This window comes from Epinephelus fuscoguttatus, linkage group LG15 (assembly GCF_011397635.1).
Source record: "Epinephelus fuscoguttatus linkage group LG15, E.fuscoguttatus.final_Chr_v1".
In the NCBI taxonomy this organism is placed as follows: Eukaryota; Metazoa; Chordata; class Actinopteri; order Perciformes; family Serranidae; genus Epinephelus; species Epinephelus fuscoguttatus.
This window is the reverse complement of record NC_064766.1, coordinates 9912974-9930771: the sequence shown is the minus strand read 5'-3', so window position 1 is coordinate 9930771 and position 17798 is coordinate 9912974. Positions and strand designations below refer to the sequence as shown.

At 41.8% G+C, this 17798-nt stretch overlaps 1 protein-coding gene across 1 annotated transcript in view; it reads left to right on the top strand.

Moving 5' to 3' along the window:
* The window catches only part of LOC125902183 (cadherin-2), a 170207-nt gene extending 152691 nt beyond the window's left edge, over positions 1 to 17516 (top strand). Inside the window, exons 9-14 of the mRNA XM_049598347.1 lie at positions 1159 to 1280; positions 4471 to 4588; positions 9770 to 10090; positions 12914 to 13121; positions 15151 to 15640; positions 17231 to 17516. Of these exons, the coding sequence (XP_049454304.1) occupies positions 1159 to 1280; positions 4471 to 4588; positions 9770 to 10090; positions 12914 to 13121; positions 15151 to 15640; positions 17231 to 17251 (1280 nt within the window). The 3' untranslated portion in view covers positions 17252 to 17516. The remainder of the gene's footprint in view (positions 1 to 1158; positions 1281 to 4470; positions 4589 to 9769; positions 10091 to 12913; positions 13122 to 15150; positions 15641 to 17230) is intronic.
* Positions 17517 to 17798: the final 282 nt, after the last annotated feature.

Below are 17798 nucleotides of genomic sequence, written 5' to 3'. Positions count from 1 at the left end.
AAACTCGTTGGTCTAAAAGTGAAAGTATTGCTGGAGAGTGCTGTCCAGTTGCTGCTTTGTCCAAGGAGAAGAAGTTGTTTTCCTGCCAAGTCTTGCTCTGGACAAAGTTAATCTTTACTTAAAATCTACTCAGGGCTCCTTGTGGCAGCAGTGTTGGTAGGACTGTGGAGGCAGCACAGTGAGTGCCTGTCTTGAATAATGAGCTCTATCTAATAAACAGACTGTTGGAGGCTGTGTTGACATAAAGCACAGTAGGAGCTCTGCCATGGCCACGGGCAGGCCAGCTCACCCAGTAGCATTACAGCAAGAGCTCATTTTTAGCTTTTCAGTGATGGGAAGCAGTCGCTGTCATCCATGACACAGTGTTACTGCTTTAGGTTTGAGAACATGGTGTGGGAGTGTATGTGTATGTGTGTGTCTTAATTTACAGAGGACGGCCCACTGTGTTGCGGGGTTAGATAAATGAGTAAAGATGTGTGCTGGCGAGCCTGGATTGTGTCTGAGCCCTACACAAGAGCAGCCTGAAATGTAATGGTGGATGTTCAGCTCAGAGTATGACTCCTTGCGTTTCAAGTGTGGCTCTGAGAACTTCACGTTCAAGTGTGTGTATATATCCAAGTGAATTGGGTGTAGGAGACCCTCTGCCAATCCATTTAAACTGCGCCCTTGTGTAACTGCATGCAGATTGACTGCTTTCTACATCCCTCCTCTGCTCCCTCTCTCTCTTTCTTAGAAACACACACACTCACACATACACGCACACTTGACGCTGGGAGATGCTTTGGCTAAGAACGGAACAGTTTGATGTGGAAAAATTCGACTGCTATGGAAGCATCAGTCGTACTCCAGCTGGGAGCCTGTGAGCTGTAACACAAGCCAAATGAAACCAAATGCACTACTGTATATTTAGCCAATTGTGTGCTCGCTAATGTGATCTGAGTGCTGTTGAAGTTTCTTGACAAAGACTGAAAAGCTTGATCTCGCCTATGAGGACAAGTGAATGGATTTAATAGAGTGCAAATGTGCATTTTTGTGTGTGCACACACTGGTGTTTATTGCATTGGGGTATTATATTCATATTTTTTTCTAAATACAGCTGTCTGCAGGCATCTAAGAGTGATGTATTTCAAGGCGCCTCCTTCTGATTGGCTCTTTCAGACAACCCCAGCCAGGTATCCAGAGTTCTGGTTGCAATAGAGACATTAGACCTGAATGACAATGCACCCGAGCTGGACAGGCAGTACACAACGGCCATGTGCGACTCATCCTCCGTCGGGCAGGTCAGTATGTGCTTAAATGACCTCTGACATCGATGTATTTGTCCACATGAAGAGCTCTGTTCCAAAACTACAATTTAAAGCCACTACATGTAAAAATAAATTCATAACATTTTCAAATTATTCTGCTGGAACAAGCTTTTGTTTGTATGAAAATGGGACAATCCCAGTGAAAATTGGTGCAGTCTATTCGTCCTTTTCACTGCAGGAACATAACAAAACATAATTTGACGTATAGCCAATGTCACAGGGTCTGCTTTTGTTACACACTTCTCCATCTGCCTTGGGGACAAGTCCCTGGAACTGTATTTTGGCACAGCTCATGTGGCCATACTAAATTAAAGTTTGAGGTACTGTTGGCAGTGCTGATGATTGTGATTTGTCAAAAAGGCACAAAAGAGCCTGGAACTGAAGCCTCACAAGGTTCCTATAAGGGTATAGTTCAGGATATAGGAAGCCCTAGATTATGGGTTATCAAGTTCCTGCATTGGAAAAGGTCTGGACAGCACATACGGCTTTTAGAATATTGATGTCTGTGTCAGTCAGTTCCCAAATTTGATCCAGGTTCAAATATCTCAACAACTACTTGATGGGATCTCATGAAGTTTTGCGCATTCATGCTTCCCACAGGACTTTTTTTGTAGCACTACCATGAGTATAACATTTGTGGTTGACAGAGAAATGTCTCAACAACTATTAAATGTATGTCCATGAAATTTGGTTCAGATATTCATGTCCCCCTAAGGATGAACTATATTAACTGTGGTGATCTCACTTTTTAATTAGCTCCATCATTGGGTATTTAATCTGAAGTACGGCCAAGTACCTGCAAAAAAACTAATATTCCCCTCGGCCTCAACTATACTTTGTGTTTACTGCCTATCAGCAGCATGTTAGCATGCTGACATACCAGACCAAGATGGTGAAAATGGTCAACATTGCTTCTTCCTTCTTGTGGTAATTGCTTAGCATTACCACATATGAACAATAACAACCAATCAGTGATCACACTGTCAAACTAGGCAGCGCTGATCAAATATAAATCAAGACTCTGTACTGAATTGCCAATTTCTTGCCTCAGATGTTTTCAGAAACATATTTTAGTGTACTATTTAGCTGTAAAATGAGAAAGCTGGTCCGGCTGGTGGGCAGTGCCTTCTTCGACTATGTCCAACATAGCTGCTGGGTTACAAACTTGCTCATTTGACAGCTCAACATTTCATGTTTCTGAAAGCATTTGAGGCAAGAAATAAGCAATAGGCCTACAGTAATCAAAGTTTGATTCATATTTAATCAGTGCTGCCTAGTTTGACAGTTTGACCGCAGTTTACCAACAGTGATTGACAGCTGCCTGAGAGACTCTATGGCTGTGATTGGTTGTTTTCGGTGTGCCATGGTGGAATGTCATTACAAGCATTAGGAAGAACAGGAGGAATATGACCATCTATCCTATGTACTTCTTCCAGAATATGGTGACAGCTTTAGTAAATATGACACAAAATTAGCCTCATAAAAGTTACCAACTGTAGCTTTAACATGCTCATAAAATGTATGTATTTTTAATGTGGACATACAATGTTTTTGTACATTTTGTAAAATGTTAAGTATTGCCACCTTTATACAGATCATGGCTTTATACTTTAGTGTACTCTCTTCTATTGTTGATGGCTTATTAGTATCCTTGTATTTTTATACATAGTATGTACTTTTTGTATACATTATTATTGTGTTTGTATCCATAATTGTCAGACAAAACACAAACACTGTGCTTTATGCTCATAAACAAATCATTTAATACAGCATGGCCAAACATAAACTCAAACTTATTCTTTGAGACAAGGAACTAGATAAGATATTATGTATATTTATTACAAACAGTGATGTCTCTCATAAAGAAACACAGTACTTCAGAGCTGTTTCCATTCAAATAAGGAAGCATATCATGCAAAGCCTTGTCTGTTCAAGTATGGGAGCATATAAGGTTCAGTAGTACCATCTATTCAGACATGACAGCATACAGCCACAGCGTGCCCATTTACCATGGAGGCAGGTGAATCCTCCATGGCCTGTTATCGGAACGCAGCAGCTATTCACATTGTAATTAAACTCGAGTCTCCTCTCAGACTGTCTCCCTCCTTCCTGCCATCCGTCTTGCTTTATTTGTGTTCGTGTCTATTTTTTCTGCATCATGGTGTTCTTGCTTGATCCTATCTCAATTATAGAAATCATCTCTGTGCTCCTCAATCTCTCCCTGGAAGCCATCCTTTGCTCTATCTTTTTTCTCTCCTCCTTCTTCAGTATTCCATGCTGGCTCCATCGTCATAATTTGGTGTCTTGGCCCATCTGTTGTTTTTTGCTGGTGTTTTTTCGTTGCGCTGCTTGTGTCTTTGTTGTTTCGCCACTAAATCTGTGATTCTATGGCAACGACGTTGATTTGTTTTCGCCTGTGATGTTCATGTTTGTGTTTGTGTATGCTGTTATGTGAGTGAGTGGGGAGACAGTTCAAGAAAGAAAGATTATGATAGCGTTGAATGTGTTGGGGTTGTACATGCACGTCTCTGTATGACAAGTCATTAGCCAAAAACGTGTTTGAATATTCACACCCGGCAACTGATAACATAATGCGACTGTACATAACAAATGCTCTCAAGGCCCAGACACTCTGACTAACTCAGAGAGCATGCAGCACCCTTCATCCCCCCCATTCAGTCTTGTAGCTAGCACTAGAAAGCAGTTCTGAAAGGACATCTTGCATAATGATGACCGGTTTTTCATTAAAAATAAATTACCCATCAGCTTAGGAAGCGGGTGATTTTTTTTTTTTTTTTTAGATTAATTTTGTTACGATTGCCACTGTACGCTTGTGTAGATGCTATTACTAAATTGAAAGTCACACTGCACTGTATTTGTGAAAGGCGATTCCTGTCAGACACAGTTATTTATTGGGTGCGAGTATCAGACACAGTTTGCTTGTGTCTCTATACTAATTGTTTGGCTTGTTGTGATTCCTGCTGACGTCGGCTAATGGTTTGTAGCTAAAAGCACTCTCTGTGTAAGTGTTTCTGCCATTACCTTCTCTTTCTCTTCTCCCTGTGCTCCTCCTCCCACACACACACGCACACACACACACACACACATATTCACACCCTCCCCTCACCCAATTTCCTCTGCTCTCTCTATCTCTGGGTTTCAGGTGGTGCAGGTGTTGCGGGCGATTGATAGAGATGAGGGAGGGAATGACAGCACTGTGTATTTCAGCATCCCCCCGGAGTCCAGCGCTGCCCTCAACTTCAGCGTCAGGGACAGTGGTGGTAGGCACTCAATCTTTCCCTCTCTCTGTATATCTCTTAATTCCTTTCTTTTGTTCCCTTGGCAGACACATGCTGTTTTCCCCCACTTTTTTAAGGCTCTTAATCCCACATTTTCTGTCCGCCTTTCTCTTTCCATCTTCGTTTTTTCCCCATTCTCTCTTTCTTTTACCCCTCTCTCAAAACCCTATGCCTCTTCCTCTTCTCCCTACCTCCCCCTTCCCATTTTCTGTCTCTGCCTCTCTCTTCTACCATCCATCTCCCAACTCCGGTGGCCCCATTGTTTTGCTTTGTTATCCTCCTCTCTTTTATTCGTCCCTCTTGTTTGCCTGCCCATATCCTCTACATCCATCTTCTATTCCCCACAACCACGTATACTTACTGTTTCCAATGAAAAGCTTTTGAAGAAATTAGAGCTGCTTCGTTTAATTCACTTCAGCTCAACTGAATTCAGCTACTTAGTATTTGTTTCAAGTACATTCTCTGCCTGTACCGCTTTCTTTGGCCCATTTTCCTGCACAAATACACACACATGCTGGATACAGTACACACTAACAAAGATTTTTACAGGGCAGTGCAATCATGGATACACTTACACTCATGTTGGGCTTGTTAATTCAAGGATATAGCACGCTACTGCATCAAAACATAGACATTTAGTGTTCATTTTGCACAATAAAACTTCAAGGCCATACTATGCTGAGTTTTCTATAAAAATATATACTGCATTGAAAGATTCATACAAAAGTAATCCCTCTAAATCATCACTTATGACCCAGTGGAGGTGTGTGGTCATGTATTCAACTGCAAAGACCTTCCACCTTCATTTTCTTATTTTCTTCCAATTTGCTCTGTTCAGGATGTTCCTGGGCATTTAGCTCCCAGCCAAAAACAGCAGATGAGGTCAGGACATTTTTAAAAAGGTGGCATCCAGGCTGTAAGTAGCACTCATCCAAAAGGAAAGCCACAAAAATCATGGGAACAGCATGAAGAAACTGCAAATATAGCGAGGCGAAGTGCCAAATGGACAAAGCTTGTTCCAAATGAGTGACTCTGGGGTTGGCTTTCACTGTCACTTTGCTGGTGAGTAGTGAAGAAGAGGATTAAGAGCAACGTGGAATTGACCTGCATTTTCTTGGCTGGCTGTTAGCGTAGTTAACTTGCTGAAGTACAGTACAATATATATAACATTCCTACAATAGTACTCTGCACTATATGCACAAGAAGTATAGAGAGAAGGGACCAAGATGATTTCTTGGTGTATGCAGAAGTTTAATTTATTGCATTATTTATTTGAAGGTATACTATGCAGAGTGTGTTGGTCACAGTTTATAAACACAGCATTCAAACTTGGTTCCTTCTCTCTACACTTCTTGTGCATATAGTGCAGAGTACTATTGTAGGAATGTTATATATATTGCACTGTACTTCAGCAAGCTAACTACGCTAACAGCCAGCCAAGAAAATGCAGGTCAATTCCACGTTGCTCTTAATCCTCTTCTTCACTACTCACCAGCAAGGTGACAGTGAAAGCCAACCCCAGAGTCACTCATTTGGAACAAGCTTTGCCCATTTGGCACTTCGCCTCACTATATTTGCAATTTCTTCATGCTGTTCCCATGATTTTTGTGGCTTTCCTTTTGGACGAGTGCTATATCATAGGCAACTGGACTTGAGTTTCTTGAAGATGTTTCGCCTCTCATCCAAGAGGCTTCTTCAGTTTTTAGTCACAGGCTTTAAACTCTGTGTGGGTGTGAACCCTTACAGAGTTGTTGAAGTCACATATGAGTTCTGGGTTTCAGAGTCATTAAGGTCACATGTGAGTCGTTGACCCACGCGGCCATCTTGTGTGTCCCATCTAACCCTAAGGACACACAAGATGGCCCACGCGGCCATCTTGTGTGTCCTTAGGGTTAGATGGGACTAGGTGTGAATGGGTGTTAAGTCGTCAGGGAAGGGATCCCAACACTGCATTGTAGGTGGGTGATAAATAGTGTCGTAGGCCACCTCCTCTGTTTAATGATAGCCGTTCCAGTTTGACGTAGGTGGCTTCTGTCACACCTCTTTCAAACCATCTTTCTTCTCTGGCCAAAATGTGAACATTGCTGCTCTCGTAGGAGTGTCCCTTCTCCTTTAGATGTCAATGAATAGCTGAGTCTTGACCTGATGGGCTGGCTCTCCTGTGCTGGCACTCTGCGAGCGTTTATACACACAGAGGCGGATTGGCGAGTTGATCCGAGGTGTCCAATTTTCCGCCTTGTAAGGTAGTCATATTGGCAGAACCTTTTTGGTTTAAAAAGATAGAGGCGGCCTTCCGTCACGGGAGGGGTTGTTGATGACTTGTGGGAGGAGCTGTTGATGACGCCACACGTGCAACCCACTGGTGGTGGATAAATAGGAAACAGCTGATAGCAGGATAGCAAGAGGGAAACGCAAACCTGATAGATAAGCAGCTGGGGAGACAAAGAATTGCACGCCCTCCTTGTCTTCGCAAATGAAGAGGCCATTAACTGTCAAATGACGGGGATGGTGAAGGACAGGCCAAATTATGAGGGAATTGCCGAAGGACTGACCAGCCGCAGCCTCCCTCGGAGCACGCCACTGTTTACGTCACACGCTGAGCTACACGTTTTGTTACTTGCTCACGCCCCCATTGCCCCGAAAAAGGCGCATTTTGTATAAACAAAAGTAGGTAGGTGGCATTTTGCTGCACTCCCCGATTTTGATTTTATACTGCCAATGCTGAAAAAGGACTGATTGGGCTTTCCTGCAAATTTGCACAATTCCTATTTAAAAAGGGCTGTTGTTTTGTTTCACCAATGTACACATCTGTGCATTCCTGGCTGCACTGAACTGCACACACTACATTACTCTGTTTATGCCTGGGAGTTTTGTCCTTAGGGTGGACAAGCTTCTGCCTCAGTGTGATACTGGGCTTGAAGTGCAGAGTGATGTGGTGTTTGTTGAAGATCCTCCTGAGTTTCTGAGATACTCCTGCAGCACAATGAATGACGATCTGAAGAAGCCTCTTGGATGAGAGGTGAAACATTTTCAAGAAACTCAAGCAAGTCTGCCTACGATATAGCACTTACGATTACCATGACCTGGATGACTGAGAATCTTCACTGACATACACCACGAAATATGTGCTACATTTACTTTTTCATGCATAAAAGACAAAATAACTTGTCCACAGATATATATATTTTTTCAATTATGCATCACCCATGGAATTTCCTTGTAAACAAACACAGGCATGTTTGCAGTCAGTGTTTCACACCATTGTTCATATCCTTGAGGCCTAAAAAACACGCTGAATAAAACATATAACATTTGCAAAGCTGAGGCTTTTTGAATATTTTGAAACCTGCACCATTTACTGCGCAGTACATCCCTGATTACATCAGCTAGGGGTCCTCTTCTTTTTTTAACCTCTTGCTGTTCCATCTCACTTTTTGACACATTACAGGACTGTCAATCAGTCAAACTGAAGGAGTTTTACAGCTCACCTGCACTACACATTTGTGTTACTGGCAGAAATAAATATCAAAACATTGCTCCAACATTGGTAAGAAAAAAAAACTGTTTGTCAAGATTGAATTCATGTGTCATGTCAGCCTGGTGTTTTAGGGCTCAATCAAGCTGGTTTGTGAAAAAAAAATTGAAGCAGAATTATTTAGATTTTTTGGCCACTGGAGCAGCACAAGAAACCCTCTATAATACTGACACATTTTCAGCTTGAAATGCCAATATGATTTACATGTTAGTCTGTTTACACATACCTAACAAATGCCGTGTGTCCACTTTTCTTTTAGCTTTGATTTGGTCTCCACCACCTCCCCAGGGAAAGTTTTGTCTCACTAGCAGCTAAATTCTCCAATACGTTTACCAGCTAGTTATTAAGTAGGTAGCATAGAGTGGGTTAATCAATGCCTTTTCACTGAAAACAGCTGCGGTTGGAAATTAGGTTGATGACAGTGGTAAGAGTGAACCAAAAAGTAAAGTTGATGGCCATAAAATCAAAACAGTTAGCTAAAATACATTAAAGCACTCCGTAGAGCTGAGGGAAATGGCAAGATTGGATGATTATTCTCTGTGGGTCTAGGAATATGAGCAACCCCTTTTACATTACACATGCTGATTTGACCCATTGTTAATTTTAGTATTGATTAGTGTTTAAACCATTTGTACCATTTCAAAATGGTGAAAAAATTATAGTTATCTTGATATGTGGATTCTGTCCCTTGGCTACGCAGACATCCTGGCTAATGTGGTAGCTCTCTAGTGTAGATATTATATATTTCTTATATATACCTTCCTTGAATCTGATATAAAACCTCTGATAATACTGTCACATTCAACAGTGAAATTTGTAATTCCAGTAGCTGATGAGCTAAGAACTCATTGACTATCATTTGCATCATTGGCCTGCTGATTGCTCCTAAACTTGGCAAAACCACGAGGAGGGAACCTGTTCTAGCTGGTACGTGAATCTGGAGGATAAACTCACTGACATGTGGAATCAAAGGGCTCTTTGATGTGTCATCCAATGGCAGAACAGAGAAAAAGAAGAACATGTTCTGTTCTGATATGGACAGCTTGTCTGACAGATGCATGCTGCATTATTTGCTTTGTTAAAAACGGTAATGATTCGATCTGTGATTCGGATCAGAGAAGATTGTGTGGATAATTCATTCATGTTTATACGATTTTTCAGCGCCTTTCATGCTGATTAAATGCTTTCCACACTATGCTTGTATGCCCTCTTATCTCTGGCCTTATTTTTTCTAGCCTTTTACATTTAATTTAGTAGAAATCTAAAAAGATCTCCCCCGCAGACAGTTCACAGCTCTTTTGCCCAAAAATAAGTGGAGTCAGATCAATAGAAGCCTGAACTCTTTTGTTGTTGCTGCTCCCTGGTCTTCTAAATTGTTATATGTGTCATTATTGATGAAATCTCAATAACAAATTGAAAGATGCACGGGCTTGTGATGGTTCCAAAACATACCTGCTTTATTCCTTTGCGGTGTGAATCAATCACCTATTGATTGGAGTCACAAATTTGCAAACACAATGATGCATGTCCATCATTTCACAATTGTAACCTCCTGCTGCCATTCAGTGCAGAAGAAAAATGGGAAATTGCAAAATGCAGTTAACAATGGATGAATTGTCTTCCTTCAGGTCCCACAGCCAGTCTGGTGCTGCTGTCCCAGCTCCAACCGCTGTCTCGCTCCGCATCCTCCACGCTGACGCTCTTTGTGCCGCTGGTCCTGAGGGATGGGACGTCAGGACTCACCAGCACTGGGACGGTCACAGTGTCCGTCTGTCCCTGCCTGAGAGGAGGGGCACGGGCCGGGGAGAAAGAGAAGGACAAACAGACAGAGGGCGAGTGGGACTGGGAAAGAGAGGCGGTGTGTCTCCCTCAGCAGTCCACACTGCCTTCCCCTGGGCTCAGCACCGCCGCCCTGCTGGCTATCCTGGCTTGTGTTGCCACACTACTGGGTAAATACCTTGATACATAGAAGTTATACACATAGATACAAAATGATGAGATCCCCATGAGACTAACAACAATGCAAATCAAAGAAGTGTAATATGAATTACTTTTTGTCCCTGGAAAGACCCTTACTTACAGTATATAACCTACATCATGTTTTTACTACAGCACTCTGCATTATTTATGAAGTTATATCATTAAGATTTACTGCCTATAAAGGAGTGTAATGCTAATCTACAAATAAAAAGATGAGTAAATAGTGTTTAGGGCTGTTTACCCTCCACTACATCCCATGATGCTTAATCTGCATATGAAAATAATGTAGGCAGCAGCGTAAATATTTTTCTTAGTCACAGCTGCTCAATAGCTGGGTTTACTTTTCCTCGCAATTTTGGTCCAGTTATCTCCTGCAGCAAGGTCAGCACTAATCACTGCTAAAATAACAATTCTGAGTGATTATCTGGGCCCTCCGGTTTTTGATAGCAGCATAATAAAATGTCACTGCCACCTTTGCAGAAACTCTCAAATGCTCAATTGGATAATGTCTAGGTGCTGAGAAGGCTTTGGCTCATGGCCAGCATCATTGTCATTTCTATTCAGTCTGTTGGATCACTACTCATGCCTTGTTGATAGGGGCATTATCATTCTGCAGGAGACTAGTTCAATCAAGAAGGAAACGCAACATGGCGTGAAGGTGATCATGCAGAGTGGCTTTTGGTGGAGTTTAGAATTTAGTTCCCCAAGTGACAAGGGCATAAACTATACCAGGAAATACACTCAACTTTAAAGCATTCATCTCAAGTTTGGAGCCTTAGAAGAGAGCTAGAGTTCTGTGCCAGGACAGTTTCGTTTTTCTTGTCTATAAGAGGTTCATGCTAATCCTGAACAGTATAACTGGGCCCTGCACAAAATGCCAAATGTTCTTACAGAAGCTCTGACAACAGCTCCGTCAGGATCCCATCTGGTTATTAAAAAGGGGCTTGGCATACATAAGGTGGATATCAAGCCATTTGGTAACCACTCTCTGTGGCTCCTATGAAGAGAAATATACATGTTAGTCATGGCATGAAGGCGATCCCTCACATTGTAATGAAAGATTAGAGACTTCCCACTCCTCTCAGGAATCATTACATTAGTGCCATGGAAATCAGATCATGCCACCTCCAACAACATTAAGGTTGCAGATTGACTTACTGCAGCAGCTTTACCACCTGTGGTGCATCAATATAGAGACACAAGCACGTAGTGTGCACAGTATGCACGTACACCAGTGCCTCATATCCACTAAGCAGTCTGGTTCAATTCAGGCCGTAACACATTAGAGTGGTTATTTTTGTGTTTCCATTGCCATATGTTGTGCATAGTACCAACAGAACCATTCCAAGCCATACCATTTTTTTTGTAACCCTTCTGTTGAGGTACCTAGCAAACTGATTTAATTCTAATAGGTGGAGCAATGCAGAACAGAATGTAAAAAACATCCAGGAACAACCCTGCCCACATTTAAGAGTACTTACTGCTACGGAAATGTAAAACAGATCTAGGGTATCTTAGGTACATGTTTGTACGGGTTATGTACAGAATCAAAGGGTACTATGCCAAAGTGTTGTGGAAACGGAGCTCAAGACAACCAAGTAGAGCTCTTTCAAACTGGATCCAATAAAATTGACTGTTCATGAACCCCTAGCTCAAACAGTGATTGTCCAGTCATAGCTTGGCAACTGTAACTAAGCACAGTGTGTCTGTAAAGGTATTGATTTCTCCACATGGTAAAAAAAACAGTTTAAATGAAGCTCCAATAACAGAGACACTCAGATTCTCAAGAGTTCGGAGAGTTCTAGCTTTTTGTAGCTTTTGAAAAATTAAACTCAAGAGCAAAAGTGTAAAGAATTAATACTGCTCAAACATAAGCGACACTGTGTGCCTGGTCTGCCTTACCAAAGGCAAGGGCCATGTCAGTGGCTAACTACAGTATATTATGGAGTAACAGCTTACTTTAGAAGAACAGGAACATCCTAGATGCTAGTATAGCAGAGTTTAGAGTAATGAGTGGTTGGCTCTTTCACAGGGTTTATGTTAATAAATCAGCTCGAAACATTATTCCCATTAGACCCATTGTTTGAAAAAGTACTGCAAATTCTGAATTGTTGGGTTTTAGTGAAACTTAAGGATCAGTCAGTGTCCTCAGGGTCCCTTTTGGATCAGGTGTCTTTTTAAAAAGACGATTTATGCATGTTCGAGTAGGTTTTTCATGGGCTGCTGCTCTGCACCTACATCTTTATTCAACAATTTCCAATATTAACCATATGCAATAATATTTCCCCACTTTATATGTGATGAACGTATTGAGTTTAACAAAAATTCTTGTCAAATAGTGCATAACTAGAGCAGAACAAATCCATCCTTCCGGGTGGATTTTATCACAGGTAGCCTTGTTGGACAAGGGCCACCAGCTTGGTTCTTTGCCCACAGCCCTAGGTCAAATGTAGCTGTCTTTGCTCTGGGAATATGGTGTACGAGTGGTGGAGTCATGAGAGAATAAAGCGGCCATTTGCCTGACTGGGGCTCAAAGTCAATTACACAGTGGAGGCATGTAGCCTGCTGATATGATATACCAGCCCTCTAACCCAAGGCCTCTTCTGTATTTGTTTTGTCTCTGTCTCACCTCTTTGTCTGCCTGAATATTTCTCCCTCGCTTGCTCTCTCCTCTTCCTCCATCCCTTTATTTCCCCTGTGACTTCTGCCCCCTCCCCTCTTGTTAATCATTCTTTTTCCAATTTCTCTCCTATGCCTCAATATCTTTTATTCCCTCTGCCTCCCCTCTGCAGCGGTGAGCGCCCTGTCACTGTCGCTGCGCCGTCAGAAGCGCGACTCCCTGTCACCACTGGAGGAGGACGACGTGCGTGAGAACATCATAACGTATGATGACGAGGGCGGGGGCGAGGCCGACACGGCTGCCTTTGACATTGCTGCGCTCCAGAGCGCCCCACACAGCTCACGCTCACGTGGCTATCGCACACTGGACAGCAGGAATGTGTACGTAGGCAGAGGGTGTGTGTGTGTGTGTGGTGGGGAGATTTTGTTTACATGTACACATTTAACTCTTATTATTTAATTGCATCAAACCTCATGGCTGGCCTCTTATTATACACTAAAAGGAAGTTAGGGAGGAAACAAATCTACCCCTTCAGAGTAAAATCTTTCATCTCAGTCCAGCACTTAATTGATCCCCTTAAGTAACTGATCGAGCCTTAACTCCCAGATCATAATCAGTCAGCGATCAAAATGCTGAGACAGAAGGCTATCAAGCTCTGCAGTCCTGGGAGACCACTTTGTTGTGCTCGTTTTGTTAAAGCTCGTTTATGTTCTGCTACATCAGAGAGCTGTTTGCACCCACTTTGATGTTCCTGTGAAACATTGTTATTGCCTTTGGACCAATAATTAGCTCCGACGAATTCATGCAAAGCCATATGGAGAGGCCATAAACAAGTACAAAGGCTGCGTTTAGTTTATCGAAAATTGCTTCTCGCAATTTATGGAGGTGGACACAACGACATGAAAAACCTTTTAAATCTAATGCAATCCACTGCAATATCCTTGCAATAAAACCACCTTTGTGGTGTTTTTAATGTTTCATTTTTCTTGACTCTGTGTCATGGAGGAGCAGATAGTTTAACTTTATGGGAACTTTTAAGCTGTGGTTCATGGTTTTGTTGTTTTGTGTTAGTAAGAGCTTGCCATTGGCGCCCCCCAAAAATTTTCACAAGTGTGACCAGATGGGGTGACTGAAAATCTAGAGGGGGCACACCCAAACCAAAAGCTATAGTTGAATTTTAGGGATAAGATTATGCTGTTGAAGTATATAGGTTAGCTGAAAACTTTGGCAATATGGAAAATTTAGGAATTTGCACATGGATATACTTTGGTACAGTTTTATTACAGTTAATATTACTAATTATTTGATGTACATTGACTAATACTGGTTCAGTTAACAATTTGAGCTCCAAAACAATCCTGTTTTAATGTGTTATTTTTCCAAACATGTTAGGCGATTAAATGCTCTTCCGGTGGTTGGTCCATGGTTGGTACCAGTGGATGCCTTAGGTTTTCTAGTTTTATAAGATACAACCTCCTTGCTAAAGACAGTAATGTTGGCCCAATGTTGGGGCCAGCAATTGTACCAGAATTTCACATAGACTTACCAAGAGAACTTTTGTTTAGTCTGAGAAAGTTACCCTGATGATGTTGTCAGGGTTATCTTGCATTGTGCTGACTACAAGTTTTAACAGGATGCTTGCATTGCTTTTCAAAAGTTTATAATTTGATATTCATACTGGAGGCTCAAAGTCAGAACATCTTGGCCTTGGCTGCATCAAGTTTGACTTTTTTTTTTTATTATTATTATTGTTCAGTCTACAAAAGTCACCCAGTGAGAATGCAATAAAAATGTCACTGGAAATATTTTTCCCCAAGGTGCCTAAAAGAACAGAAATGCTCTATAATTTGAATATAATGCTTTATGGTACAAAACCACCAGCTATGGTCTCAAAAATTCTCTTGTGTGTTGTGGTGGGCCAGCAAGATAAAGGTCCATATCGTTAAACATCAGATTTTCATGTCTGTTTTTAATATAAAGCAGGTACAGGTGTATTTGAATACTGTGAAAGTATCAAAATGCTCAATCCACAAAATCCATATTTAGGGTCTTTAAACAAGCCCCCAAGACTTCCATGAGGTTGTGATGTCACAACCGCTACAGTACTGTTACAGTTATTTCCCTGGCTGCAATAATGGTGCAGACATGATGAAAGTGCAGATGCAGAGGACCAGCAGACTGAGTTTTTTTGGAGGGGGGCTTGAAGAGACAAGCATTAAAATGGAACGATTCAGATAGAGGGTGAATACAGGTATATTCAGGCAGACTTTATGACAAAAGTAATGTTTTGTTAACATTAAAGCATGTAAATACAAGTACGTGCCTTAAAGTGAGCATAATATGGGACCTGTAAGACATACATATCGGACTTACCAAAGTTAAATTGAAATTTTGCCTTGTGTCTTACAGACGTTATGCCCATCATAACCAAGACAAAAGTCGTACCTACAGCTGGGCTCAGAATCCGGGCGTGGATCACAACTACTCAGGACAAGGAGGACCTCTCTATGGTCGCCTCTGTTACAGCAGCCACACATTACCAGTTCTCCGCCGTGCACCAGGTGGAACATTTGAGCCAGGCCTGGCAGAGCTGGGATACCGCTATCCTGGAGGCCAGCCAGACCACTCTCTGGTCATCCAGAACCAGGGAGCCATGGTGGGGGCAATGGAGTCTGGGGCAGTGTACGTAGCTCCCACAGATCTCAGCACAGGGAGCCGAACAGGGAGTCGCACGGGAAGCCGTGACGGGACTGCACCCCAAAGTGGGGTAAGCACGTCGGATGGAGGAACGCCAAGGACCAGTGACAGCCAGGAGAGAGGAGGAGGGACAGGAACGGCAAGCAATTGCACAGAGGGCAGCAATGAGGACAAAGCGAACAACAATCAAGATGTGGACTGGGTAAGGATCACTTTGACCCTGCTTTCACACCAAAAGTGCAATTTTGGATCGTAATTTAGCTGATCTACTTTGACCCCAAATATGCTACTTATGCAAATAAGTTTTGTTGGATTCAATTTTGCTGTAGAGAACAATAAAGAAGTAATGTTTTGCAGTCTTAATTGCAGGACTTAAAGAGTAAATTTGGTGTTTTCAACCTGGACCATCTTTTCCCATGTATTTGTGTCTCAGTGACTAATGGGAACAACAATTTTTGAAATTGGTCTAGTGTTGAGAGAGAACCTTGCATTGATATTGTAAGTGTCCCTGCAAAAATAGACCTTTTTGTTAAAAGGCAAGATCATTTGTGTTTAACCAGAGGCTGTTCCAAAATTGCTATTGACAAACCCACCAGACTCCATTTGAATAAACAGTAATTTTACCTTATATAGAGCCCGTATATTTTCACATCTAACTGAGTGAATAAGGGTTAATTTCAGCCAGTTATTTCAGCCAAGTTATTGTTGAATAAGTGGAAGGATAAATTAAGATGTTTTTGTGAGTTTTGTTTCTGTTGATTTTTAATGAAGTGTATTTTGCAGGTTTAAAATGACTGTTTATCTAAATTGGAGTCTGGTTGGTTTTGCAATCGCAATTTCCGTAATGTTTCTGATTAGATAAAAAGGATCTTACTCTTTCACAAAAATGTGTTTTTCTGAAGGGTCCTTTCCATGATATTGTCAGACGGTATAATAACAATCTGAGCATGTTGGTGACAGAAACAAGTACTTTTAGTGGATGTAAATTGACATTGCACAATTGCCTATTAATGTTAACATTGTAGCTTGTTCCACCCCTGCTGGCTGCAGCGTTCTCCCTCAATACTGGAAAAATAAAAAAAATTATAGCCTTCATTAGATACAAGAGCATGAGGAAATAGGGTCTCGGTTGAAAAATACCAGTCACCCTTTAAGTTATTTTACTGTTCGATCTGGTCTACCCAGTCTTCAAGAAGATGATGGGGGACAATTAATATTGTTATTGTCTACATAGCAATGTTGTCAGTAGCATCCAAATGAGCTGTTTTGTTTGGTGTGAAACTGGCATGTGAATGGATTCTGTACTGCAACACAGTTTAATATAGATGGATGGATGATGTTTCAGGAAGGAGAAAAGGTGATAGACGTATTGAATAATGAATTAAAATTGAATAAATGACTTGATTAATGATAGATGGCTGCATTGGAGAAAGCATTAAAGTTGAATGAATGACTTAATAAATAAATTAAATAAGCAAACGAGTAAGTAAGAAAGTAATTAAGCAAATATGAAATAATTATTAAGCTTGCATTCAACCTGATATACTGTATTATTGCAGTGAATGTGAGGCTGTAATATTTTTCATTTCTGTACTGTAGCAGAAGTGTCCAGGACAATGCTGAAAAAGGAGGATGATTCAGACATATCAGCACATTTATATCCTGTCGTTCATTATCTTTTCTGTGTTTTGTTTTATTTAGTAGGCCATAGCAAGGCTGCCTGGCCCTTCCTTTATTTAATTTTCAAATATTCTATTTCTCGATCACTTCCCTCTCCATCTCCCTCTCACAGTGCAGTGTTAGCTCATTCTAGTGTTCAATTAATATCTACGGCTTCTTCCAACTCTGCCTTTCTTCCACTCTGTTCTGCTCGACGTCTGTCTCTCCTTCATCTCAATCATTTTTTTATTATCACCATGTCCTGCTTTTCCTCCATTCGGGCTCTATGTCATCACACCCCCCCATCTCTCTGCTTTTATTATGCCTTTCATTGAATCATCCTTCATCCCATTCTGTGTTACTGTAACCAAACCTAACAGTTCCATACCCTACCCAAGCCCCAAACTGAAACCACTCGTGCTCGCCTACGTTCCCTCCAGGTGCAGTCGGAGACATTACCCAGGGAGCAGCACCTTGTCATGACCCGATCCGGCTCCATGATTGGCCAGGGTCACGGCGCAGGAGGATGGGTGTGCGACTCGGCTACCCTCCCCATGGCGGGACGCAGGGCCTCTCGCACGGGCATGTCCCCAAAACGCACAAGCTCTGGCCAGGCTGAATCTGACTCTGGTGGAGGAGGCGGTGGAGGAGGAGGAGGAGGAGGAGGAGGAGGAGGAGGAGGAGGAGGGGGAAATGGAAAT